General features: G+C 47.4%; 1 protein-coding gene across 1 annotated transcript in view; it reads left to right on the top strand.

Annotated features, from left to right (window-relative positions):
* TMOD1 (tropomodulin 1) overlaps positions 1 to 26,062 on the top strand; it is a 93,656-nt gene that overhangs the window by 40,561 nt on the left and 27,033 nt on the right. Inside the window, exons 3-7 of the mRNA XM_012475745.3 lie at positions 4,464 to 4,620; positions 11,496 to 11,615; positions 20,339 to 20,428; positions 21,991 to 22,121; positions 23,716 to 23,823. Of these exons, the coding sequence (XP_012331168.1) occupies positions 4,464 to 4,620; positions 11,496 to 11,615; positions 20,339 to 20,428; positions 21,991 to 22,121; positions 23,716 to 23,823 (606 nt within the window). The remainder of the gene's footprint in view (positions 1 to 4,463; positions 4,621 to 11,495; positions 11,616 to 20,338; positions 20,429 to 21,990; positions 22,122 to 23,715; positions 23,824 to 26,062) is intronic.

The raw sequence follows: 26,062 nt of genomic DNA, 5'->3' as shown, positions 1-26,062 counted from the left end.
CTAATTTTTGTATTTTTAGTAGAGGTGGGGTTTCACCATGTTGGCTACGCTGGTCTCAAACTCCTGACCTCAAGTGATCCGCCTGCCTCAGCCTCCCAAAGTGCTGGGATTACAGGCGTGAGTCACCATGCCTGTCCCCATTTTTAAATTGGATTATTTGTCATATATTATTGAGTTATAAGATATTTTTATGTATTCTAGATATGAGACTCTTATGAGATATATGATTTCCAAATATTTCCTCCCAATCTGTTGATTGTCTTCTCACTAGTGTCCTTTGTAGCACAAATGTTTTTAATTTTGATGAAGTCCAAGTTATCTACTTTTTAATTTTGTTGCTTATTTTTTTGATATCTTATCTGAGAAACCGTAGCCTAATCCAGAGTCAGAAAGATTTATGCCTACATTTTCTTCCAAATGTTTTATAGTTTAGTTCTTATATCTAGGTCTTTGACTCATTTTGAGTTAGTTTTTATATATAATTGGCGATCACATGCTGTTTTTGAAAACGAATTAAAGTGATAAACAATCAGGAGCTTAAAAATATGTAGCTATCTTTGGTTTTAACTGAAAATCATGTGATATTTTGTTAAACATACCATTTAATAGAAAGAAAACAAACTTTAACTCCTAATGAGGCTGATATTTTCAATATTTACTTAAAAAATGTGATAAGCTTAGAGTTACTAAAAAAAGGCCTTTGACATTTTTGATTTTTGTAAATCAACTGCTTTCAATAAAGACTTGAATAAATGAAGCCACATTTTTATGTTACGTAAATAATATTTTTGAAATACATTAAAAACATCTTTATTACACAACATATTATAATTATATGGCCTTTAATTTAATGCAGTGGTTCTCAATCAGGGGCAATTTTGCCCCTCAAAGGAAAAATGGTGGCTGGGCACCATGGCTCATGCCTGTAATCCCAGCACTTTGGGAGGCCTAGGTGGGTGGATCACCTGAGGTTCGGAGTTCAAGACCAGCCTGACCAATATGGTGAAACCCCATGTCTACTAGAAATACAAAAATTAGCCAGGCATGGTGGCATGCATCTGTAGTCCCAGCTACTCGGGAGACTGAGACAGAAGAATTGTTTGAACCCGGGAGGCAGAGTTTGCAGTGAGCTGAGATCGCACCACTGCACTCCAGCCAGGGCAGCAGAGTGAGACTCTGTCAAAAAAAAAAAAGAAGAAGAAGAAGTTTGGCAATGTTTGGAGACATTTTTGTTTGTCACTACTTGGGGGACAGGGCTCCTGGCATCTAGGAGATAGAGAGCAGAAAGGCTGCTAAACAATCTCCAGTGGGTAGAGCAGCCTCCACGACAAGGAATTATCTAGCCCAGAATGTCAGTTGTGCTGAGGTTGAGAAACTCTGCATCCATGGCTGCTACCAGGTAGACTGGAAAAGAGATGAGAGTTTGCAAACCCTTCTCCCCTCAGCTACGACCCCTGGATTTCTTCTATTGCAATACTTAGCCTTTCTGGGGCCAGAATGTGCCCCAGCATCTTACTGACATCAAAACCCTTTATGGCAATGAAAATCTGTAGGCCTTCCCTGTGGGGATCCCTAAGAAGCAGGAGCACTTGCTTTCAGTGCTTAATTTATTTTATATTTGTGTGTTTTAGTTTTTTGAATTTATATTTGGATAATGCATTCCCTGTTAAACATATATATTTGGGTAACCAATCTCCTATTAACATATATTTTACCTGATTATGTAACAATGGAAGTGACCATAAGTACCCATTTTTGGCTGTTTACTACGTTAGGCACTGTGCTAAGCACACTTTCTGCATTATCTCGTTTAATTTTCTCAACCACTCTATGAGAGAGCAACTCTCATTATTCACATTTTACAGCCATGGAAACTGAGGCACAATAAGATTTGAGGGACTTGCCCAAGATTTTGCAGTTGGATCGTTATGACTCCAAGTCAGGGCTGAAGCCTGATGTGGGGTGCAGGCATGTCACAAAGAATTCGGATTATCCATTATGGGTAGTCACACATTGACGTTTGCAGGGCAATGAGGTATTCTCTCACTCTCTTGCATCACAGTAAGCACCCTGCCATGGAAGAGAAGGAGTAGGCAGATACAGCTAGCTACAGGAAGTCCCATCTAACCTGGGACATGCCCACAGAAGCATGGCTCACCTGGGAGCATCACTTGTCCTGCCTATCATGGTGGACAATATCTGAGTGCTTAAGGAAAACTGGGATGTGTGTAGCATCACTTATGTTCCTGAAACTTCCAACTTCAAGTCAGTCAGGCCTTGGTTTTTCTACCTACTGTTCTCTCATAAAAAGCTTCAACTCCTAGTGTCTCTTTTGATCTGTGGCCTAAAGCTGTCTGCAAGCACACCAGCACCACTTGCCAGGCCTGTTATCTGTCCATCCGGGCTCTGTGCTGGGTGGGCCCTGCTCACTTACAGCCCTCTCAGAGGCAGGGTCACAGCCAGTCTCCTGACCTTACAGCCATGACTCTTACTGAAACAGCATTGTGGTGTTAAAAGCATAAGCATCACGTGGTGGCTCATGCCTATAATACCAACACTTTGGGATGCTGAGTTCAGTGGATCACTTGAGGTTGGGAGTTCAAGACCAGCCTAACCAACATGGAGAAACCCCATCTCTACTAAAAATACAAAATTAGCCAGATGTGGTGGCGCATGCCAGTAATCCCAGCTAGTCGGGAGGCTGAGGCAGGAGAATCACTTGAACCTGGGAGGCAGAAGTTGTGGTGAGCTGAGATCGCACCATTGCACTCCAGCCTGGGCAACGAGAGTGAAACTCTGCCTCAAAAAAGAAAAAAAAAGATAGTACATCTTTTAAAACATGATGCATTAAACAGTAGTATTCCCTCCCAGACTGTATCCCTCTATGTGCCAGGCATACATTGATCTTCATGTGCCTGATAACAGTCCCCTTACAGAGGGGGCTTTCAGAAAAGGATCTGGAGTTTGTAAGAGTGACTGAAGATATGCATTTTGATGGTACAAAGATTGGAGGTAGGGTTGGGCACAGTAATCCCAGCACTTAGGGAGGCCAAGGTGGGCAGATCACCTGAGGTCAGAAGTTCGAGATCAGCCTGGGCAATATGGTAAAACCCTGACTCTACTAAAAATACAAAAAATTAGCTGGGTGTGGTGGCAGGCGCCTGTAATCCCAGCTACTTGGGAGGTTGAGGCAGGAGAATCGCTTGAACCCGAGAGGCAGAAACTGCAGTGAGCAGAGATCACACCACTGCACTCCAGCCTGGGCGCAATAGAGGGATACAATCTTCAGCTTAGCCAGTCTGAGGGTGCACATCTTCGGGGTGATGTTCTTGCCATACCAGCCTCCCGTGTATCAGCTGCTAGCTCTGCGAATGCAGGAAGAGACAGGGACCACACAGCGATTAGAAATGATCTTCCTCCTCCCCTAAATCTGAAGAAGAACCCTGGTTTTTGTGCTAGACCTGTCCTGAAACTGCTCGGGCAAATCTTTCCTTGCTCCAGGCCTCAGTTTCCCCTGATGGAGAGCGTATGCACTAGATGATCTCTGAGCATCCTTGCAGCTATAGGATGATAGCTTGTACCTTTGACTCCCTAAAGTACAGGGGGCTGAGTTAAAGTGAAGCCGGTGAGGGTAACTCCAATCCTCCCTAATTAGGAATCTGCTTTAGTAGTAAGCCCTCACCTAGAAGCCTGCTTATGTTTGAAGAAGAAAAGGGAACAGTTGGTTGATGTTATGTTTCTTAAGATGCCCATCTCCAGGGGCGACGTTCAAAATATTTAACCACCAGTGTGTCGTGTGTCGTGAGCACAAACCCGTCAGGAGGTGAGAAGGCAGTGAGAAGGCAGTGAGAGGTAGAGCCAGCAGGGGCTGTGCCCAGAGAGCATGCCCCGCCCACCTCTTAGCTCTGCAGGGCTCTGCTCACCTCGCTGCTTTTCTCCAGCTTTTTTTTTTTTTTTTTTTTTTTTTTTTTGTCTGCCTCTTCCTGCCTGATTCTCCATCCAGGGCTCCAAGTCAACCCCCTTTGACTGCTTCTCTTTCCAACCACTTGATACTCAACTCCTGTAAATATCTTTATGCATCCAAACAACAACTCAATCATATTCATTCCTCAACAGATGCTCTTTCAGTGTCCTCTGTGCTCAGGCTACAGTCAGCTGCCTTGACCCCTCACCTCTTCGTCTTCAAAAATGTTAGAGGCAGGGACATGCTGGAGGATTGAGAAACCTGAGTCCTAGCCTCTCTCTGCTCCTCGTCTGCCTTTGACCCTGGGCAAGCCCCTGCCCCTCCTGGGGTTTCAGATTCCTTACATGTAAAACGAGGGACACCATGGATTCCATGAGCTCTGAGGTCCCTGCTGTTTGATGATGAGTTTCTGGAGAAGTGCAAGTCTTCAGCAGCTGACCACTCTCTCTTTCTCTCTTTCTCTTTCTCTCTCTCCTGCCCCCCACAACCTCCACTGTAGAATGCACTGCTGCCTGCAGGCCTGAGGCAAAAGGATCAGACCACCAAGGCGCCCACGGGCCCCTTTAAAAGAGAGGAGCTCTTGGATCACTTGGAAAAGCAAGCAAAGGAGTTTAAGGACCGAGAAGATCTGGTACCCTACACAGGGGAAAAACGAGGTACTGAACGATGTTGCTGTTATGAATATGCCACTCGCCATGCATCACTGAGTGCCGACTGTATACCAGGCCCTGCCAGGCCCCGTACTGGGCCAAATGTGACTGGGCCTCCTTGTCCTCATCCTTGCCTGGCCAAAACACCCAAACCCAACTTCAAAAGCATCTGTGGATGATGTGGATTTCATGAAGTTTTGGGGTAGACTGAGAAAAGAGTCCTATTCACTCAAGTGAGCAAAACTTTTCCCTAAACCCCCTTTCACCAGGATGTTCTGATTATTTTTTGTGTAAACCTAGGCAGTTTTGAGAGTAAAAGAAGGGACTGTTAATAATGACATCAGGACTTTGGGAGACTAAGGCAGGCAGACCACCTGAGGTCAGGGGAGTTTGAGACCAGCTTGGCCAACATGGTGAAACCTCGTCTCTACTAAAAATACAAAAATTAGCCAAGTGTCGTGACACAAACCTATAGTCCCAGATCCTCAGGAGGCTGAGACAGAAGAATCACTTGAACCCAGGAGGCAGCAGTTGCAGTAAGCAGAGATTGTGCCACTGCATTCCAGCCTGGGTGACAGAGTGAGACTCAGTCTCAAAAAAAAAAAAAAAAAGACATCAGGACATAAGGCTTAAGCAGGGACCATCCTCTGCAAACCAGGGATTAGAGATGAACTAACCATCTCCACCTGGATTCTCTCTGCTCTTTCTCCAAAGTTCCTCTCTCTGGCAGCTGCAGCTTCCCTTCCTTTGTCTGTCCTTCTGTACTCTCTGCTCCAGCCTGAGGCAGGCCATCTTGAAGGTCCCAGGGAACAAAGAGGGCCTCCCTGATCATCCATACTTCTAGGACTTCCCATTGCTCTCCAAACCCTCTACCCCCCTCTTATATCCCCCGATCCCATTGTCCCACAGCCCTCCTTCTGCTCCAAACTTTCCACCTCAGGACCTTTGCATATACTCCCTGTATATTGTACTGGTCCCCAGCTCCATGCTGTCTTCTTCATGGCTAACTCCTCCTGCCTGGTAAGATATAATGGTTAGAAATAGCCTGGAGCTAGATCTATTTCAATTGCAATCCTGGCACTACACTTACTAGCTGTGTGAATAGATGTAAATGTTTTAACCTACTGTGCTTCCATTTCCTCCTCTGTAAAACAGGGACGATGAAAATACCAGCCTCATGAGGTTGTAATGAAGACTAAGTGAGTTCACGTTTCTGTCCATTGCTTAGAACAGCATCTGGCCCGAAGTGAATGCTGCCTAAGTATCAGTTGTTATTATCCTTTAGGTCTCAACTGTACTGTCTTCTCTTTCAGGGAAGCCATCCCTGTCTACTCTGTTCAGGACAGGGAACCCCTCTCCAACTCCCCTGCTTGGTTATTTTCCAACTCAGGGGCCTGTGTGTGTCCTTCATAGCAACTCACATCTTATCAGCATCGCTTTATCTTTCATCTCTCTCACTAGCCTGTAAACTCCCTGAGGGCAACCACTTGGGCTGTTTTTGCTCAAGTGGTACCCCCAGCATGCAGCCAGCATGAGGCCTACTGTACAGTAGGATTGAGTAGAGAATTGTTGAATGAATGGATGAGTTAAATAAATGTTTAATGGATCTTGTGCACTACTTCCTTAGAATACCAGCTCCACGAGTGCAAAGACCATATCTGTCTTGTTCATCGTTTTGTTCCCAGCAGCTAATAAATCTCTAGCACATAGAAGGCACCTAATAAATATTCGTTGAATGAAAGCACTAATTCTAATTAATTAGTTGTGCAAATAATTGGTTCTTTTCAGTCTCTTCCATTGTCTCCACCCCCCAAGAATGCAAGCATTGTGAGCCCCAGGTCCATGTCTGCAGCCGGCACCCCTGTATCGCTGTTGTATTCACCCAATGCCCAGCACTGAGTAGCTGCTTCATAAAATGAGGACGTACGCAGGGGTAGACATTGTGCAGAGGACTTAAGCCATTCCAAACCCTGGAATTGGAGCTCAATCCAGATTTTGCTGAAAACTGGAAGGCCAGGGAGGCGTAAGGGACATCTAGATTATAGAATTTCTGAATTGTGAAAGTATTGCATGGTCAGAGGGATCCTGGAGCGAGTGGCAGGAGAGAGGTGAGGACAGGGGCAGGGAGTGGGGATGGGCAGCAGACCTGGGTGGACACCAAGCAAGGTGAGCCAGTGCCGGCGTCCACCTCCTCATGTACCCACACCCCTCACAGGGGAGGACCTGGAGGATGGTGTCAGGGATGAAAAGGGAGTCTGAGTGGTACACAATCCTGCCACTCCTCCACGGAATGCTGGACTGGGCAGAGCTGGGAAAAGCTCTCTAGCCTCCCAGAGCTAGACTACCTTCATGAAAAACCAGGCTGACCAAGGAGAATAGTTAGCATTCATTCTACTTCCATATAGCAACAAGCCTACAGGGTTGATCATTCTCATCATCATCATCGTCATCATTATCATTATTATCATCATCTTAGAGTATTTAAATGCTAGTTGTTGGAATTCTTATGGCTTAAATAAGTGGAGGTCTCAGAGCCAGTGGGGCAGGAGACCCTCCAGCTCTGACTGGCAGGCGCAGGGCCATTTCAGTCCAGCCTCTACCAAGCACTTCCCCCACACCAGGCCTACAGTCAGCTTGGGCTGCCGGGAAACAGCACCCCACACTGCAAGACCTGATAGTATGTGGGAAGAGCCATAAACTGGCACAAAGCCCTGAGAAGTTTGGAAAGTGAGGCCTTCTCATTCAAGTGGGGGAGACCAGAATACAGCTCCATGCAGGATGTTTTCATCAGAATTAGATTTGGCTTCAAGTGCTGGGGGAAAAATATAAAAAGTAACAGAGACTTAATCAAGGAGTTTAATTTTCTTAGGCATTCCGGGGCTAGTAAGGCATATTGCTTAGTGTCATGGATCACAACCCTTTCCAGCTTTTCATTCTGCCATCCCTACAACCTTTGTCCTCATGGTCTATCTGGCTGCTGAAGCTCCAGCCATCACATTCACATGCCTGTAGTTAGATGAAGGGAAGAAGTCTAGGTCCCTCTTACAGTGGCTCAGAGTTGCCACGCTCACTGGAGGAACCTGTTTAGGGTATAATAAACCACAAGTCTTAAATATTTATTGAATATTCATCTCAGACCTCGCATTAGTCATTTTAATACTTGAGTTCCTTTTTAGGGATTTTGTTTTCTTTGTATGTGTTCCTCTTTTCTGGATCCCTGGAATCTGATATTAACAGAGGTTATGATACATTTTTTCCCCAAATGATTCTGTTGCATGTTTTGCTGATAGGTAATTGATTTTTGCTATAAACAATTTACACAATAAAGCTAAGTAATTCAAAATCATTTCCTTCACTGAAAATAAGCACTGATCCCATTTTAGTGAAGATCTTTCTGGATATTTCTCTATGCGCTTCCCACTCACTCTCAGCCTTCATCATTACGACTCTGGTATTGCACCCACACCGACCTCCTAAGCATCTCCGCACCTCCACCCGCACTCCCATCAGCTTATCCTCCATCAACAGCTACAGTGAGCTGTGTAGGTTTTTTAAATAGAGGTAAAACTTACATAACATAAAATTAACCATTTAAAAATGAACAATCCACAACACTGTGCCACCACCACCTCTATGAAGGTGCAAAACACTTCTGTTGCTCCAAAGCAAAACACTGTCCCCATTACACAATTAAGTGCTCTACGGCTCCCTCTGCCCCAGCCCCTAGTGACCACCAGTCTGTTTCTATGGATTTACTTATTGTGTGTATTTCCTCTAAATGAAATCATACAATATGTGACTTTGTGTGTCTGGTTTCTTTCACTGAGCACAATGTTTTCTAGACTCATCCGTGTTACATCACAAATCGCTGCTTCATTCCTTTTTATACCTGAATGATATTTCACGATTGTTTATCCGTTCATCCACTGATAGACATGTCAGTTAGTTCTACTTCCTGGCCATTGTGGTTACTGCTGCTTTGAACATTCCTGTACCAGTATTTGTTTGAATACCTGTATTTAATTCTTTGGGACTATATACCTAGGGATGGAATTGATGAATCATATAGTATAGCCTATGTTTAATTTTTTGAGTAACTGCCAAACGTCTTTTCCATAGCAACCACACCATTTTACATTCCTGTCAGCAATGTACGAGGCCTGCACTTTTCCATGTCCTTTCCAACATGAATTTTCCATTTTTTAAAATTGTAGCCATCCTCATGGGTGTGAAGTGGCATCTCATTGCAGCTTTGATTTGCATTCCCTAACAAGCCATGGTGCTTAGCATCTTTTCATGTGCTTGTTGGCCATATGTATATCCTCTTTGGAGAAATGTTAATTCAAATCTTTTACCCATTTCAAAATTGGGTTGTTTTTCCTTTTGTTGTTGAGTTGTAAAAGTTCTTCCTGTATTCTAGATACTAGACCTTATCATATATGTGATTTGTGAATATTTTCCCCCTCTGTATATTGTCATTTCAGTTTCTTGATAGTAGCCTTAGATGCACAAAACTTTTAAATTCTGATGAAGTCCAATTGATCTATTTTTTCTTTTGTTGCTAATGTTTTCATCATTTCTAGGACTCCATTGCTAATTCTAAGGTCATATAAACATATCCTTATGTTTTCTTCTAATAATTATATATATATATATATATATATTTTGAGATGGAGTCTCACTCTGTCTCCCAAGCTGGAGTGCAGTGGCACAATCTCTGCTCACTGCAACCTCTGTATCCCAGGTTCAAGCAATTCTCCTATCTCAGCCTCCTGAGTAGCTGGGATTACAGGTGCCACCACACCTAGCTAATTTTTGTATTTTTAGTAGAGATGGAGTTTTGCCATGTTGGCCAGGCTGGTCTCGAACTCCTGACCTCAGATAATCTGCCCACCTCAGCCTCCCAAAGTGCTGGGATTACAGCCATGAGCCACTGCGTCCAGCCTGAATATTATAGTTTTAACTCTTATATTTAAGTCATTCCATTTTGAGTTCAACTTTACGTATGGTGTGAAATAGGGGTCCAACTTCATTCTCTTGCATGTGGATATTCAGTTGTCCCAGCACCATTTTTTGAAGAGATGATTCTTTCCCCATTGAATGAACTTTGTACCCTTGTTAAAAATCAGTTTGCTATAGATGTTTTCATTTCTTTTTGGACCGTCAATTCTATTTCATTGTCCATCTGTCTATCCTTATGTCAGCACTACACAGTTTAGTTTTTTAGTAAGTTTTGAAATCAGTAAGTCTGAGTGCTCCAATTTTTCTCTTTTTCAAGATTGTTTTGGCATTTGTGGCCCGTAATTTCAGATGAATTTAAGGATCGCCTTTTTTATGTCTGGAAAAAGGACTATTGGAACTTTGATAAGAATTACACTGTATCTGTAGATTGCTTTGGGTAGCACTGCCATCTTAATAATATTAAGTGTTCCAATCCATTAACTTAAAATATTTTTCCATTTATTTAGGTCTTCAATTTCCCTCAGTAATGTTTTACAGTTTTCATTTTACATGTCTTTTATCTCTTTGGTTGAATTTATTCCCAAGTTTTATTCTTTTGGATATATTATAAATGAAATTGCTTTTTTAATTTCCTTTTCAAATTTTTCATTGCTGATGTACAGAAATCCCACTTAGTTTTAGTATGTTGGTCTTGTACCCTGCAATGTTGCTGACTTTCTTAGTTCTAATGTTTTTTGTGTGGAAATTCAGGGTTTTCTACACATAAGATTATATCATCTACAAACAAACAATTTTACTTTTTCCTTTCTAGTTTCGATCCCATTGACTTCTTTTTCCTGTCTATTTATTCTGACGGAAACTTCCAGTACAATGTTGAATAGCAGCAGTAAAAGTGGGCACCCTTGTCTTGTTTCTGATCTTAGGGGCTCATTTCCTCACTTCTGTCAGGTCCCGGATTACAGGCTGTCGTCTCAGTGAGGCATTCTCTGACTACCCTTTCCAAAACAGCAGTGCCCACCCCGACTCCCCAGCCGGGCATCTTCTAGGCCCTTGTCCTGCTTTGTCTCCTTCCATAATGCTTGATACCATTCCGTACCTTTATATGTTTATTCTCTGTCTCCTTTTACTATGTTGGAAGCTCTTGAGGATTTTACTCACTATTCTCCCCTACCCCTAGAAAGGTGCCTGGCACATAAGAAACACTCAATAAATGTTGTTGCATAAATAAATATACATATGCAGTTTCTCATCAGTGGAATTAAGTTGTTCATGCTACTTTGTAAACGTGCACTTTCACACAACATTTGTCCTAGGCATTCTCCTTAGTAAGTAGCAATCTCCATCATCCTTATGCTAACTGCTGGAAGTCCATTGTATGGATGCACCATAATTTCTTCACCAGTCCCTATGAGTGGGCATGACAGTGACCCTCCTCATACGTACCTCTATACTCCCCTCATTCCATTATGAATCTGACACTTAAAAAATATGGTAATGAGGCAAGGATGCATTTTTTGCTCCCTTTTCATATTTTGTTTGTTTAGAAATGTTTATACATTTTTCTCTCGTTTCTCAAGGCCTCAGAACCTTTGGTTAGGGTGTCCCAGACCCTGACCTGTTATTATGTTTTTCTTTTGTATTTTTTTCCTACTTACAGATTGTTTGGTTATGACCAATGTTTTTGATAGAGGGTAGTTGGCTTGGACCAAGTTATAAAATCATTCTTTTCAAGTGTGAGGGGTGCTGTGTTGGAGATCCCTGATTCCTGTTTTTGGGGAAGTTGGTCCCTAGAGGGAGAAACCTGAAAGGACTCTCAGCATGGAGGGACCCACAGGGCTCTACAGTGGTCCATGAAGGGCCATCTCCAGAGGCTGCCCTGTTGCAACCACTCCATTAACAGGTCCCCTGTGTGTTTGCAGGAAAGGTCTGGGTTCCTAAGCAGAAGCCAATGGATCCCGTGCTGGAAAGTGTGACGCTGGAACCGGAGCTGGAGGAAGCCTTGGCAAATGCTTCAGATGCAGAACTCTGCGACATTGCAGGTAAGAGGCGTTCCAGGAGCTTTCCACATCCTCCAGAAGGAGTTTACCCACATCTGCAGGGAACCCCGTAGGGCTCATTTCAGCATGAACATCTCCTCTATTTCTAACAAGAACTAGAGGAGACCGAGAGTGTGTTAAAATAAAAATCCATTCTCAAAAACCAAAACAAGGAAAACAGAGATAAAACCACCCGAACCCATCACACCACAGAGCCATCTGTTGTTGCTATGGGACCCCATCCTAGAGGGGCGTGGCTGTATCTCAGGGAGAGCCCACAGATGCCTTTCCCAGCCATTTGCGCTGAATCCTGCCCAAGCCGCTTGGGAAGAGAAGATAGAGGGAAAACAGATAGAGGGCCTCTGGTGTCTTTGGCTTGGGAAGCTTACTAAGGGCTCGATTTTTACAACTTTGCACTTTGCCTGCAGTTAGCTCAGTGAGCCGGGCTTTGAGGGATCACCCTTGTATATCGCATATTTGCCCTACGCCCTCCATCTTCATGTGTGTTTCCATACGATCTTCACAAACTACCCCAAACCTTCAGAAGGTGGCCTGATATTCAGAGCCCTTCCCCACCCCCTATTTCGCTGCTGCTCCTGTCTAGTCCCTGTCCCATTGCTGTGTGTTCTATCCCCAGGGGGGTCAGGCTCTGGCCACATCCAGCACCCTGTACACTCCTCATCTACTGTGCTCCCTGACCCAGGGAGTGGGTGGGTTTTTATTCTACAGGCTTGGAGACTGCTAATCATAGCCCAGGGTGGGTGGGGTGAGGAGAGGCTTGAGGCAGGTGGGCAGGGGAGAGGGTAGAAGGGGATGCCTGTGACTGATTGGCTATGAAAGCGAGGTAGAAGAGTCAAGCAGGGTAACCTCAGACACTAAGTGGTGTTGGTGCCATTAGTGACAGATGGCAACAAAGGAGCAGGAAGAGGGAAGATACTGAGTTCAGTTTACAGCCTGTGGTATTCGAGGCGCCTGTGGGCCACCCAAGTGGGGTCAGTTGTATAGGAAGGTCTGGAGTGCTACAGGGGGTTCCCATTCAGGATAGAGATTTGGGCATCATTAGCGTTGTCAAGCTCCAGGCAGAACACGTGACCCTTGTAGAACCTTTGGCAGCGGGAAGTGGGGGTGTCAAATCGTGGAAATGGGGCAAAGGTATAATGGGGATCAGTTAGCCACAAATAGGCTGGGAACCAAAGGCCAAATGAAGATGGGCAGAATCGGGTGCAGGAGCCACGGAGACAGAGTGAGGGTTCAGGGCTGGCCAGGAGGCTCAGAGGCACGTGAGGCCAGAGGCCATGGCCGGGAGGGGAGGGCAAGAGCACTGGGGACTCAGCCGGTCACAGCTGCCTTCTGCGTCTCGTGAGTAGTATTGTGCATGACTTTGATGACTTTCGTGCAGGGGTGGGGGAGCTGCTGGGGATGTGCAGGGGCAGTAAGCAGACTCACCTCTACCCATAGAGGACTCTGGATGGTGACAGGCGAAGCCTGAGGAGTGAATGCAGAGAGCCAATGTGTAGACCCAAGTCCAGACAGCCCTTTCCTCGGGAGACAGGAAATTTGAAGAGGGACAAAGGGCAGTGGCTTGAAGGCTATCAGGACTGGGAGAGAATGGTTTTCCTGTTCACTGTGAAGTACAGAAGCAGTGAGTGCTTCACCCAGGTGGGAAGGGAGTGCTTAACTCTAGAACCTAGTTTGCTAGGGTAGAGATTTATCCTGTCAGAAACCACACAAGTCACAGTAGATCCTCCATTGTGCCCATATATTATATGTCACACTTCAACTAAACCATCTCCCTGATGGGGGTCCCTTGACTTTGAGTTAGTCTGCAAGGCAGGGAGGCGGCTGATGGCTTGGTGTGCCATCTCCACATTGACTGACCCTGGGACTGTTTTTACCCTGGACTTTCTCCTCTAGTCACCCTCCATGACGCCACTCCCCTCATTAGGCAGCTCCAAGGGATTATCAAATGACTGCTGTCACAACCTCTGGCTCCTGTAGTTCCTGTGCCAAAACAGAGCTGCAGCCGTGTGCTAGGTTTCTGTGTGGCTTTCTTGAAACTATTTCTCTTAATTTTTGTTGGCGTGGCTATTTATCATTATCTGTTAACGGTACAATACCCTGCCAATGTCTGGGAAGGAGAAAGGAGCTGTAAGTCTACACCAGTGGAAACTGGCTAAGCTTGGATGCCTGTCATTTGATGTTGGACATTTGAAAGGGGGCAGCGTCCCTGGGGAAGGAGGGACTGAACGTTGTTGACCACCTACCATGTCCCGGGTGCTATGTGAGTTGCTCTCAAGACCTTGTTGCATTTACTGACCAAAACAATCCTATGAAGTCACTTCTATTACTGTCCCCATTTTGCAGATGGAGAAAGTAGGCAAAGTATGGTTAAATGCCTTGCCCAAAGGGTTTAAACCCAGGCAGCCTCATTCTAGGGCCTATGGGCAGTGTCACCACCCGTCTAACCTGGCTGAAGCCCTCCAGAGTAGGGGAGGACACAGAGCACAGAGGGTGATGGGCAAGGCTGGAGAAGCTGGCTGAGGACACGGGGGTCACATTAGGAAAGGCTCTGGATGCCACACCAGAGATGAAACCTGGGACTAGGAGCATGCGGGAGAGCTAGATGGCAGCAGGGGTTTGAGTGGAGAGGAAGCAGTGTTCTGCAGGTTGGGAGAAGGGAGGAGGCAGGCCCCGGATGAGGCCAAGACCTGAGCAGAGCTGTGGGATTGCATCTGAGATGCAGCTTCACCAAGAGCCAGCAGTTCCTAGTGCTGGCTCAGAGGCCAAGCAGCTGAGATGGTGCCAGGCTTTCTGGCCTGAGGCAGCAGAAAATAGGCTGGGTGGCTGATGAGGAGTGCTCTGCCTAGAGCTGACTTCAGAAACTCCGCATGAGATGCAGGCTGGACTTTGAACATGGTGTTGGGGGTGCTGGGCGGAGCAGGCCCATGAGAGTGATGGGTGGTTGGGGCCCTTTTTCATGGAGCGGGTGGCTGGGGCCAAGAGTGTGGGTGACTCACTGAAGGAAGAAGAGTAGGGAGAGAAGGACATGGGGCGTCCAGGTCCCCTGTAGTCGGTATGGCCTGTCTCCAGGTGGAACATTTTCATCAGCTCAGCCCTTGCTTGCTCACTCACACACAGTCAGTGCCATCCATTTAGTCTCTGGCTAGTCCCTGGCAAAAGAATGGTAAGAAAACAGCCCAGTTTCCACCCTCTCAGAGCCCACGTTTAACAAACACCAGGCATGTATGAAGTGACAAATGAGAGTGAGTCTCTAAACAGAATCAGGACAGTGTGTGAGGTGGGCACTTGGTTCAGGGGGTGGGGCTGGGGAGACCAGGAAGAGCTATGGAGGAGAGCCTAGGAGCAGAAGAGTAGCACTGAGAACGCGCGTGGAGAAGGCCCAGGACTTGGGAGCGGCGGGAGAAGCCGTTCTTGGCCGGGAAGGGCAGGCCCCTTTCTGTGTGCTCTGCAGGGGTGGGGTGGCAGGCTTGCTATCTGCTGATGGTAGGAGCCTGGGGGGCACCCTCAGGTGTGCCCTCCTAACTCAGGTGTGACACAGGTGAGATGCATGACTCATGCATTCACCTGTCTGCTGATTGAGCCAGTGCACATTATCAACCTCCTGGATACTAGGATGAACCAGAGCCAGTCCTTGACTTCGGGAGGCCCAAGAGCTGATGAGGAGGACAGACCAGAAACATGTATTTTTTTTAAAACCATAAAATCTTTTATCCCTTAAACATGTAGATTTCAACATTAAAAGTTTCCCTGCTGGGTGACAAGCAGAGTGCACAAGTTCCTGGCGGGACTAAGTTCTTGGCGCGTAGCCTTGAGTTGTAGGTCAGAAGCTCCTGGGAGTCAGGAAGCCCTTGCAATTCCCAGTGCCTCCCCTGCCCACTCAGCGAGGTGATGCAGGATGGCTTTTAGGGACCTTTCAGGTGGGGCAGGACCCAGGAAGGAAATGGGGTAGGGAGACTCATCATTTAGATGGGACAGCCTCTGGCCACTCATCCCCAAGGGCAGTTGGCAACCTGGGAGTCTTGTGGCTATCAGAGGCAGGCTTAGCCAGACCACCCCCTGGCTTCTGGCTACTTCCATGTGCTTAGGCGCCTGTCCGGCTACCCTACCAGTGGCAGGGTGTATCTTATCCAGGAGCAGTTCAACTGCATCCAAGTCCTGGACTGGAGCCAGGTTCTCCCACCTGTCCCTGAGATGTAGGAGAACATCTTCCAGCCATCTGCCTAGAGCCAGCCTGAGCAGCTGGCAGCTGGAGAAGCTGGGGATGTGTGCTGTTATCTCCCTGCGTCCTGAATGGAATTACCAAATGAGCGAACTCTGCCAAGGCAGGGAGAGGAAACAGAACTCAGTGTTCTTTTTCAGAGTTCAAAAATAGTCCTTTTTGAGTTTTGAGGAAGATCTAGACTTAAAAAAAAAAGAATCCAGTTCCCTAGTGCTAAATTCAGCCTTGCCAATATCTACAAAGCATGAAGCAACAGGCAATGTTGATGTGCTGTTTTCTCCCGTCACTCACTCCTGGCGACGTGGTGTGGCACAAAACCAAGTGAGAGAGAAAGTCGCGATTTTGTGCCTCTGTCTGGCAGTCCGGTGGAAGATAATACTAGCCCCAGGCATTCTGCCCATCAGTGGAAATTTAGCTAGGCCCTTCCCTTCCTTCTTTCCTTCCTTCCTCTTTCCCTCATTCCTTTTCATCCTTCCTTTTTGGAATTCTAATTTCCTCTGAGCCGCAAAATGGTTTTATTTCTTCTTAGCCCTGCTATTAACATATGTAACATCCTAGAATATATGTTATCTGTCCTTAGAACACCGAAGTCAAGAGGAAGTTCTAGAAGTTTAGAACTGCTGGTGATCTAGTGAATGAGAATACTAGCTTAAAAGCCACGAGGGTCCTTGCTACATGGTTTGGCGAACCATTTCCCTCTTGAGCTTGCTGAAAACGTTAGGGGTGGGGAGTCTACCACAGATGCCCTGGATGCTTTTTGTTTGTTTGTTCATTTGTTTTTAGACAGTCTCACTCTGTTGCCCAGCCAGGAGTGCAGTGGCACAGTCTTGGCTCACTGCAACCTCCCAGGTTCAAGCTCCCAGGTTCAAGCTATTCTCCTGTCTCAGTCACCCAAGTAGCTGGGATTGCAGGTGCATGCCACCACACCCTGCTAATTTTTGTATTTTTAGCAGAGACCCCTCCATCTCCCAGGTTCAAGCTATTCTCCTGTCTCAGTCACCCAAGTAGCTGGGATTGCAGGTGCATGCCACCACACCCTGCTAATTTTTGTATTTTTAGCAGAGACCCCTCCATCTCCCAGGTTCAAGCTATTCTCCTGTCTCAGTCACCCAAGTAGCTGGGATTGCAGGTGCATGCCACCACACCCTGCCAATTTTTGTATTTTTAGCAGAGACAGGGTTTCACCATGTTGGCCAGGCTGGTCTCACACTCCTGGCCTCAAGAGATCCACCCACCTCAGCTTCCCGAAGTGCTAGGATTACAGGCATGAGCCACCATGCCCAGCCCTGGATACTTACTGTGAAAGTCAAACAGGATAAAAACATGAGAAATTGTTGTGTGGCTAAGTCCTATGGGTAGGTAAGAGATTAGTTCAAACATTCTATTTTACAAGTGAGAAAACTGAGCCCCCTGCCGCTAAAAAGGAAGTGACCTATACAGGGTTACCCAGAAAATTCATACCAAGGCTCAGACTGAAACACAGGTCTCCTTTCTCTTGTCACTTCGCCGCCTCCATCCCTCTTTCTAGATATCACAGGAAGCTGGCATCTGTGTGCCAAATGCACTTTCTATTTTCCACCTCTCTACACTCTAAGCCACACCAGCCAGCCATATGAGGCTACATCTTTCATATGATCCCCAACAACCTTTACGAACTGTTTCCAAGCCTGAAACCCCAGCACATCCCAGAACCTCCCCGCCCCCCAGCTGCTGCGTGGGAACTGCGAGAGCCTGCCCTGGGATGGGACTCATTCGTGGTGATCTGATTCACCTGCTGCTGACTCAGGCCTCAGCTCCTGTTGCCCACGTAGATGCAGCCTAAATTAAAACCCCGAGAGCTCGACAAAATGCAGATGCCTCTCTCCCCACCGGTTCACTTAGAGATGAACAAGCAAGTCTAATTTTAGCAGACAAGAATCTTAGAATGTGAGAAACAGAAGGGAATTTGAGATCATCTTGTCTTGTGGTTTTCGACTCGCACTGAGCAACAAGATCACCTGAGGAGATTAAAAAAAAGAATCTCCAGAGATTCTGATTGGTTGGTCCAGGATGGACAGAGGCACTGAAATGGTCTTAAAGCTCCCCGGGGGGTCCATGTGTGCAGCCTTGACCGAGAGCCACTGGCCTCTTCTCCACGCCTCATTGGAAAGAGGAGACTGAAGCCTGGGCGTAGCGGGGGAACTGCCCAAGGTCACACTGACATCAGGGGCATGGTCAGGGCTGGAACTTGGGTCTCCTGACTCTTCATTAAGCGTTCCCATGTTGTCTCTGTAACAGGAAACCCTATCTAATGAAATGACTTGGTTATTTTTAAAAAATTATCACCAAATATTTGCCAAATACCATATTCAGGGAGAGGTAGAAGAGAATATCCTTCCCTGACCTCCAGAAGCCTACAGTCTAGTAGGAGAAGCACACGTGTATCTAGATATGTCTAACACCAAATACATTCTGAGGCATACACCAGGTGCTGTGGGAGAACTAGAGAGGGAGAGGAAGAGTCCAGGAGAACTCCCTGGAGGAGGAAGGGTCACTCCCAGTCTTGAAGGAGAGGGAGGGAGAATTGTTAGATAAAATACAGGATGTTCAATTGAATTCAGATTTCAGAGAACAACAAATATGTCCCAATGTTGAATGGGGCATACTTATGCTAAAAAAAATTTGTTGTTTATCTAAAATTCCAAGTCAAGTGGGTGCAGAGAATCACCCGCAGAAAGGCGAGCACTAGCAAAAGCAGGAGCAGCTACAAGCAGGGACTGTTTGTGTGGCTGGAGCAGAGACTGTTGGGACGGGGAGTGCAACAGCACTGATGAGGTGGGGCCGCCCTGGTGGGTCGCGGGGGGAGCCCGTGAAGCCAGGCTCTGGGTTTGGACTTGGCTGTACAAGCCACCATCGTCCCATCTGGACAGCTGCAACAGCCTCATGGCTCTGCAGCCATGTCCATCTCTCCCCTCTGTAGTGAGTTCTCAACACGGTAGTCACAACTCAGGTCAGACTATCTCACTTCTTGCTCACGCCTTCAGTGGCTTCTCAGGCTGTTCCTAGGAAAAGACACCCAAACTCCTTACTCCAGCTGAAGACCCTGTAGAATCTGACGTCGCCTAGGTGAATCAAATCTACTCCAGAGGGTTATTGGGCAGATCAAGAGGGCAGTGTCAGGCAATGGTTCCCAACCTTGGCTGCTCATTGAAACTACCCAGGGAGGTTTAAAAATGCAGGTGCCTGCCTACCCCCAGAGATTTTGGGTTCATTGTTCTGGGGTGGGACTGGGCATCAGGAATTTCAACAGATTCCCAAGTGATTCCAATATACAACCGAGTTGGGAATGATGATTACAAAGGGTCTGCTGGCCCAGAGCAAGTGCTCATGAGAGGGGTGGCGTTGTCATGCTTCTGATTATTACTGCCACATATCCAGCTTCAATCCTGTTTTCCCCAGCGGTGGCTGTCACAGCTGTGTCATCACTGGTGTCCTGGCCTTGGCCTCTTCCTACTCTCTACCTCCCAACATGCAGCACAGAGCAGCTGGAAAGGTCTTTCTGGAAATGCGAACCTGACCTTCCTCCCTCCCTGGCCTGCCACTCTCTGAACCTCGAGGCTTTCCCACCTGCATTCCTCTGCCTGGAATGTTCTATTGCCCTTCTCTTAGCTTGGCCAACACTGACTCCTCCTTCCCATCCCAAGTCCCTCTTTCATGCTCTCTCAGGACTGAACTTTTCCTCTACCACACTCACCATACCCTGCACTGCTTTTTCATTGTGTGGGAACTTGCTTGGGTCCTCTTTCCCCCAGCACACTTTCAGCCCCAGGAGCAGAGACTCGGCCTTTCTTATCCTCCACTGTCCCCATCAGAGCCTGGCACGCAGTGCTGGGGAGGGCTTCAGTACATGTTGAATGAATGAATGGCTGAGCATGGGAGTGATGAGGTCAGGCTGGCATTTCTGGCTGCTCTGTGCTGTGTGCTGGGAGGAAGAGGCCAAGACCAGGACACCAGCGATGACACAGCTGTGGCGATACAGCCCAGGAATGATCAGGCCTCCACGAGGACAGAGGTGATGCGATGGGAGGGGGACGGATCTGAGAGGCACTGGGGCGGTCGAATGGGCTTGTGGGGAGAAGGTGCCACACGCTCTGGGGTTTTACCCTGAGGGGCAGGCAGGAGGAAGAGATGGAAAGAGACCCTTCTAAGGAAGGAGGTTGTCACTGGAAAGAGCCATTCTGGTTTGTCCACATTGAGCTGGATGTGCCAGGAGGACATCAGGGACTCAGAGGCCAGGGGCAGAGCAGCCTGGGCTGGGGCTGGGGCTGGGGATTTCAGAGTCACATCAACAGAGGTGAGAGTAAAAGTAAAATAAAATTCTGGAGTCTTCATGTAAGTGTTTCTTGCCATTTCTGTGAGCCAGAGATCCCGGGGTTTGGAGTGTGGGTCCCTAGGAGGCTCTTCAAACTGTAGAGGCGCATCACGGGCCCTTTCCTTGTCCCTGCAGCGATCCTGGGCATGCACACGCTCATGAGCAACCAGCAGTACTACCAGGCCCTGAGCAGCAGCTCCATCATGAACAAGGAGGGGCTCAACAGTGAGTATGCACCCGCCCCCCGAGGAACCTCATGCTTCTTGCTTCCTTCCCTCACTGATATTCTCTGGCTGGTTGCAGAAGTTTTAACATGTTATGTAGCCAGATAAAAAGAAAAAAAAAAACATGCTGTGTAGCCAAATCTGTTCATCCTTTCCTTTGAGTCTCCTGGGAGTTATGTCTTATTTACAAAGGCCTTCTCTATCCCAATATTATAAAAAGGTTCTCCTATATTTTATTCTAAAAGTTTTAGAGATTTGCTTTTTATGTTCAACTTTTTCTTTTTTTAGACAGGGTCTCACTCTGTCAGCCAGGCTGGAGTGCAGTGGCACAATGTTGGCTCACAGCAGCCTGGATCTCCTGGGCCCAAGTGATCTTCCCACCTCTGCCTCCTGAGTTGCTGAGACTACAGGTGTATGAAGTCATACCTGACTAGTTTTGTTTATTTTTTATGGAGATGAGGTCACACTGTTGCCCAGGCTGGTCTTGAACTCCTGGATTCAAATGATTCTCCTGCCTCAGACTCCCAAAGTGCTGGGATTACAGGCATGAGCCACCACACTTGGCCTTATATTCAACTTCTTTTTTTTTTTTTTTTGAGATGGAGTCTTGTTCTGTTGCCCAGACTGGAGTGCAGTGGCACGGTCTTAGCTCACTGCAACCTCCACCTCCTGGGTTCAAGCTATTCTCCTGCCTGCCTCAACCTCCTGAGTAGCTGGGATTACAGGTGGGTACCACCATGCCTGTCTAATTTTTGTATTTTTAGTAGAGACAGGGTTTCACCATGTTGGTCAGGCTGGTCTCAAACTCCTGAACCCATGATCCACCTGCCTCGGCCTCCCAAAGTGCTGGGATTACAGGCATGAGCCGCCGCACCCAGCCATATTCAACTTCTTAATCTACCTGGAATTCATGTTTGTGTGTGCTGTGGAATGAGATCAGTCTTTCATTTTCTTTGAATTGATATCCGATAGTCCCAACACCATTCCTTGCAAGATTGATCCTTTCACCACTGGTTTGGGCCTCCGCCTTTATCATCCACATAGGTCCGTTTCTAGGTGCCTCCTCTGTTCCATGAACCCTTTTGTCCTTTCCTGTGCCAATATTGCATTGCCTTAATTACTCCACTGCATTGTTCCAAAGCTGGCATTTTGGCCCCAAACAAAAATGAGGCTGCCAAAAAAATGACTATTTCTCCCTCTGGAAGACTGGTGCATTTCTTTCCCATCCAGGCTTCATCTTGGTCTCCCAAGAGCCCACTGAGGTAATGAGAACTGGTAAAATGACTCTCCCTGCTTTACAGGTGAAGACCCAAGGTTCAGAGAATTTAAGTAACTCACCCAGTTCTTGCAGCACCTCAAAGGCAAAGTCCAGATAGAACCCCAGCCTCCTGGCTCCCTTGCAGGGCTGCTTCTGAGTGGTGCCCCCTACCCCCACCAGCCCCTGCGATGTGCAGCCTTCACGTGCCCAAACTCTGCACATGCTCCCTTCCAGAGCATCCTTGTGTTGGCAGAAAGCGAGCCCCTTGTTTCCGTGAGCCACATCCCTTTTGTCGGTCACTCTAGGTGTGATTAAACCCACACAATACAAGCCTGTGCCTGACGAAGAACCAAACTCAACAGACGTAGAGGAAACGCTGGAACGGATAAAGAACAACGACCCGAAACTTGAAGAGGTTAACCTCAATAATATCCGGGTAAAGTCCATTTATTTCACTTTACCTGTGTGAGGGTGGGGGAGGGGAACTGTGTCACCCAAACGCGAATGGTCCAGGCTTGGCTGTACAGAGTAAACAGGGTCCTGTTTGGACCCTGGGTGTTTCTGCATCAGGAATAGGGACAAAACCTTTGCAAATGGGAGCCTTTAAGGGGGGTGACAGTGTAAACAAGTGCATCCCGCAGTCCTGGTTTCTTTCTGAGGATGATATCGGGGCCAGATGTTTAGCATGGACCAATCCTGCTTCGATCTGGAAACCTGCCACGTTATTCAAAGCACCGAGAGATTCTCTGAGACAAAATCATGAGTCAGACACACGCTGCTGCACGGGATCTCAAGGCTGGAAAAGTCCAGTGCCCACTAAGCTCGGGGGTAACACAGGCCCTGGGCAGGTCCCTCCCCTGTACCATTACTGCTGCTGTATCACTTTCATATTCAGCCTCATTTTACAGCCACAGAAGGGAGCTGTTGGCCAAAATGTCCAAAGCAATATCCCAAGCTATCTGCCCTTTTCTCTTTGGACATTTCCTTATGTGATCCCCAGGGCACGGAGGGACAGGTGGGCAGGCAGTCCCACCCCGAAAAAGCCACTGCAGAAAGAATTCAGAGACAGACACAGCTGCCTACCCACCTGCTCAGCCCGGAGACCAGCGGATTAGTTCTGGGAGGGGGTGGGGGTAAGACTAGAAGCTAGCCCCCCATGCCCCTGCTCCACTTTCTTTCCTTCTCCACTTTCTTTTAAGCAGCTGCCAGCCCCACGGCACCATCAGATTGGAAACCTGCACCCTAGTGTTTGCCTCCACCTGGCCTCCCCGTGCTCTGCTCCCACGGGAGCTTAAGTGACGCTTTGAAATGAGAGATTGGTAAAAACACAGCCATGTTTGATTTCATGTGCCCAGTGGGAGACATTGGCACAATTCAGAATGCTGCACTCTGGCAGTGAATACTACCTCAAGGCTGCATGAGGGATGGAATCTCCCTGTGAGGCCTGCCTCCTCTGGCCTCAGTTTCCCCTCTGCACTATGAACCTGTTGGTCCAGATCTCATTGGTTTTCACCTGAGAAGATCATCACCATTTTGTAAAAGTTCCCCAGGAGTCTCTGATGTGCAGCTGGAGCAGAGACCCCCTGGGGAAGATGTTACATTGTATGTAACACCCTCTCCTATATTCCAGAAACAGGGCCAGAGAGGGGAAGAGGCTTCCACAGAGACACATAGCAAGTCAGAAACACTGCCAATCACTGGGGCCAAAGCCAGGTCCAGCCCCTCCCACACCCCGAGTCCTAGCTCTTTGCAACACTCCACACCTTAATTTTTGCCTCTTCTCTGGCCTCCAAGTGCACAAAGAAGTTATAGGTCTTATCTGAAATTTTCAGGGAGGATTTTCTAAATCTGTTTACCAGAAAGTTCTCCCCAAATCTTAGTCATCTGGGACAAAGCCCGAACCTTTTGCCCATTCAGCTTTTTGGCCAGAGACTTGCCAGAAATCAGTGAGGATCCAGGCTAATCTGCCTGCCTCAGCCTGTCCCAGGGGAGGCTCCTGGTCACTCTCTCTGTTGCCTTTCTTTGTGCAGAATATCCCCATCCCCACCCTCAAGGCGTATGCAGAAGCCCTGAAAGAAAACTCATATGTGAAGAAGTTCAGCATCGTGGGGACACGGAGTAATGACCCCGTGGCGTATGTACGTACCTTTCTATTCTGTTGCATTGTGGATAGGGGGCTTTGAAACAGAAGGGTTGAAATATGTGGCCTCAGGACTGGTTGTATCCCACTAATGAAGAGCTCTATGTGGTAGTGGAAAGCACTGGACCAGGAGCCATGGCAGGTGTAGAGGGATCAGCCATTACCTGGCACCACCCACACATCATCCCGGCCAGTCCTCACAATCACCGCCAGTCTCAGATGTGCAGGTCTCCCCACTTTGCACTTAAAGAGCCTAGGGTTCAGAGAGGTCAGGCAACTCGTTTTGTCCAGTCACACAGCAAGTGAGAGGTCGGACCTGCAATTCCAGTGCAGTCATGTGACCCTAAATCTGGCTCTCTCTTCACTCAGCATATCATATTAGAACAAGGGCCTGCCCCTCCCTGTTCCTCAGTTTCTCCTTCTCTAAAATCAGTGGTTTCAGCCAGGTGCAGTGGCTCATGCCTCTAATCCCAGCACTTTGGGGGGCCAAGACGTGTGGATCACTTGAGGTTAGAAGTTCAAGACCAGCCTGGCCAACATAGTAAAACCCCGTCTCTACTAAAAGTACAAAAATTAGCTGGACATGGTGGTGCATGCCTGTAATCCCAGCTACTTGGGAGGCTGAAGCAGGAGAAGTGCTTGAGCCCAGGAGGCAGAGGATGCAGTGAGCCGAGATCACACCACTGCACTCCAGCTTGGGCAACAGAACAAGGGTCCATCTCAATCAATCAATTAATCAATCAATTAACTAAAATAAAATAAAATCAGTGGTTTCATCAGCAGGTCCCAATGACCAATTTTATTTTGCCAAGTCTCAAATGATATTTCCGATCAAATTAAATTGTACTTACTCTGAAGTGGCCATCAACTCTTCTTTTTAAACAGCTAGCACATATGTATTAAGAGTCGGCCAGGCGCGGTAGCTCAAGCCTGTAATCCCAGCATTTTGGGAGGCCGAGGCGGGTGGATCACGAGGTCAAGAGATCAAGACCATCCTGGTCAACATGGTGAAACCCCGTCTCTACTAAAAATACAAAAATTAGCTGGGCATGGTGGCGCATGCCTGTAGTCCCAGCTACTCGGGAGGCTGAGGCAGGAGAATTGCTTGAACCCAGGAGGCGGAGGTTGTGGTGAGCCGAGATAGCGCCATTGCACTCCAGCCTGGGTAACGAGTGAAACTCCGTCTCAAAAAAAAAAAAAGTCTCTCCGTGCCCAACACTGAGTTAGGTTCTGGGAATACAACTGTGACCAAACAGTCTCAGCTCCTACTTTCATAAACATTCTGGTCCATTTGGCCAAGCAGACAACTAAAGGATCACAGTACAGTGCGATTACTGCAAAGCTACGTTCCTGCAAGAAGGGCAGAAACTAGTTTATCCGGGCTGGTAATTGACCATTTAGTAGAAATCAGTTTTTTCTGATTTTTAAAATAGGTAGGACAGTGTTCTTTCATATTTTTGAAATAATAGAAATAGCTCACAGTCTCCCATTGCTGCCTGTGGGGAATCTCTGGATCGATGACCTCGGACCTCAGATCTCCATGGATCCTGAGTTTACCTATAAAAACACAGCTGGCAAAGCCACATGCCCTGTATACTACTATGTCATGGATCAGAAAGCAAGCATGTCCATGCTGGCCCTCAGCTGAGGTCCACAAATGCTTTTTGGACATGGACTCTGCCAGACCAACAGCTGATATCAGTCCATGCATACCAGTATGTCCATGTCAAACACTGAGAGGCTTCTGCACCAGTTGGTAAAGCAGGCTGCGAGAGCTCTGTACTGCCCAGCCTAGCTTTTCTTCTGGGCCCTGGTTCCTCTACTGGGACCCAGCATACAAGGAGTTAACACCTGGCAACACAGTGCCTCCAGGACCTGCTCAGCCACCAGCATGTCCAGTTGGATCAGGCTGGTGAATTGCCTACTGGTTGTTATTTTGATTATTTTTTAAAAATTAGATTTGATTAAGCCAGGCCAGGCCTTTCCTAGGAGCAGGGAGGTTCTGGTGGAGGGTATGGAGAGGACTCTGGCTGGGTCCATTCCCTCAGGAGGGCCAGCCAAGTCAGAGACAGACACCATTGTAGAGAAAGCTGACATGCCATCCTGAGGGCGTGCTGAAGTGAGGGGCACTGAGGAGTGGTGATGATTTCAAAACAGAGGGCTTCCTGGGAGCTGAGCCTCTCTGCAGGTCTCAGCAAGGCAGGGGCGATGGGGCAAGTATTCCTGGCTTGGAGCGT

Source organism: Aotus nancymaae, unplaced genomic scaffold, assembly GCF_030222135.1.
Source record: "Aotus nancymaae isolate 86718 unplaced genomic scaffold, 86718_ANA_hifiasm-v0.15.2.pri h1tg000003l, whole genome shotgun sequence".
Lineage (NCBI taxonomy): Eukaryota > Metazoa > Chordata > Mammalia > Primates > Aotidae > Aotus > Aotus nancymaae.
The sequence above is the reverse complement of the archived record's forward strand: the minus strand, read 5'-3'. Positions and strand labels throughout refer to the sequence as shown.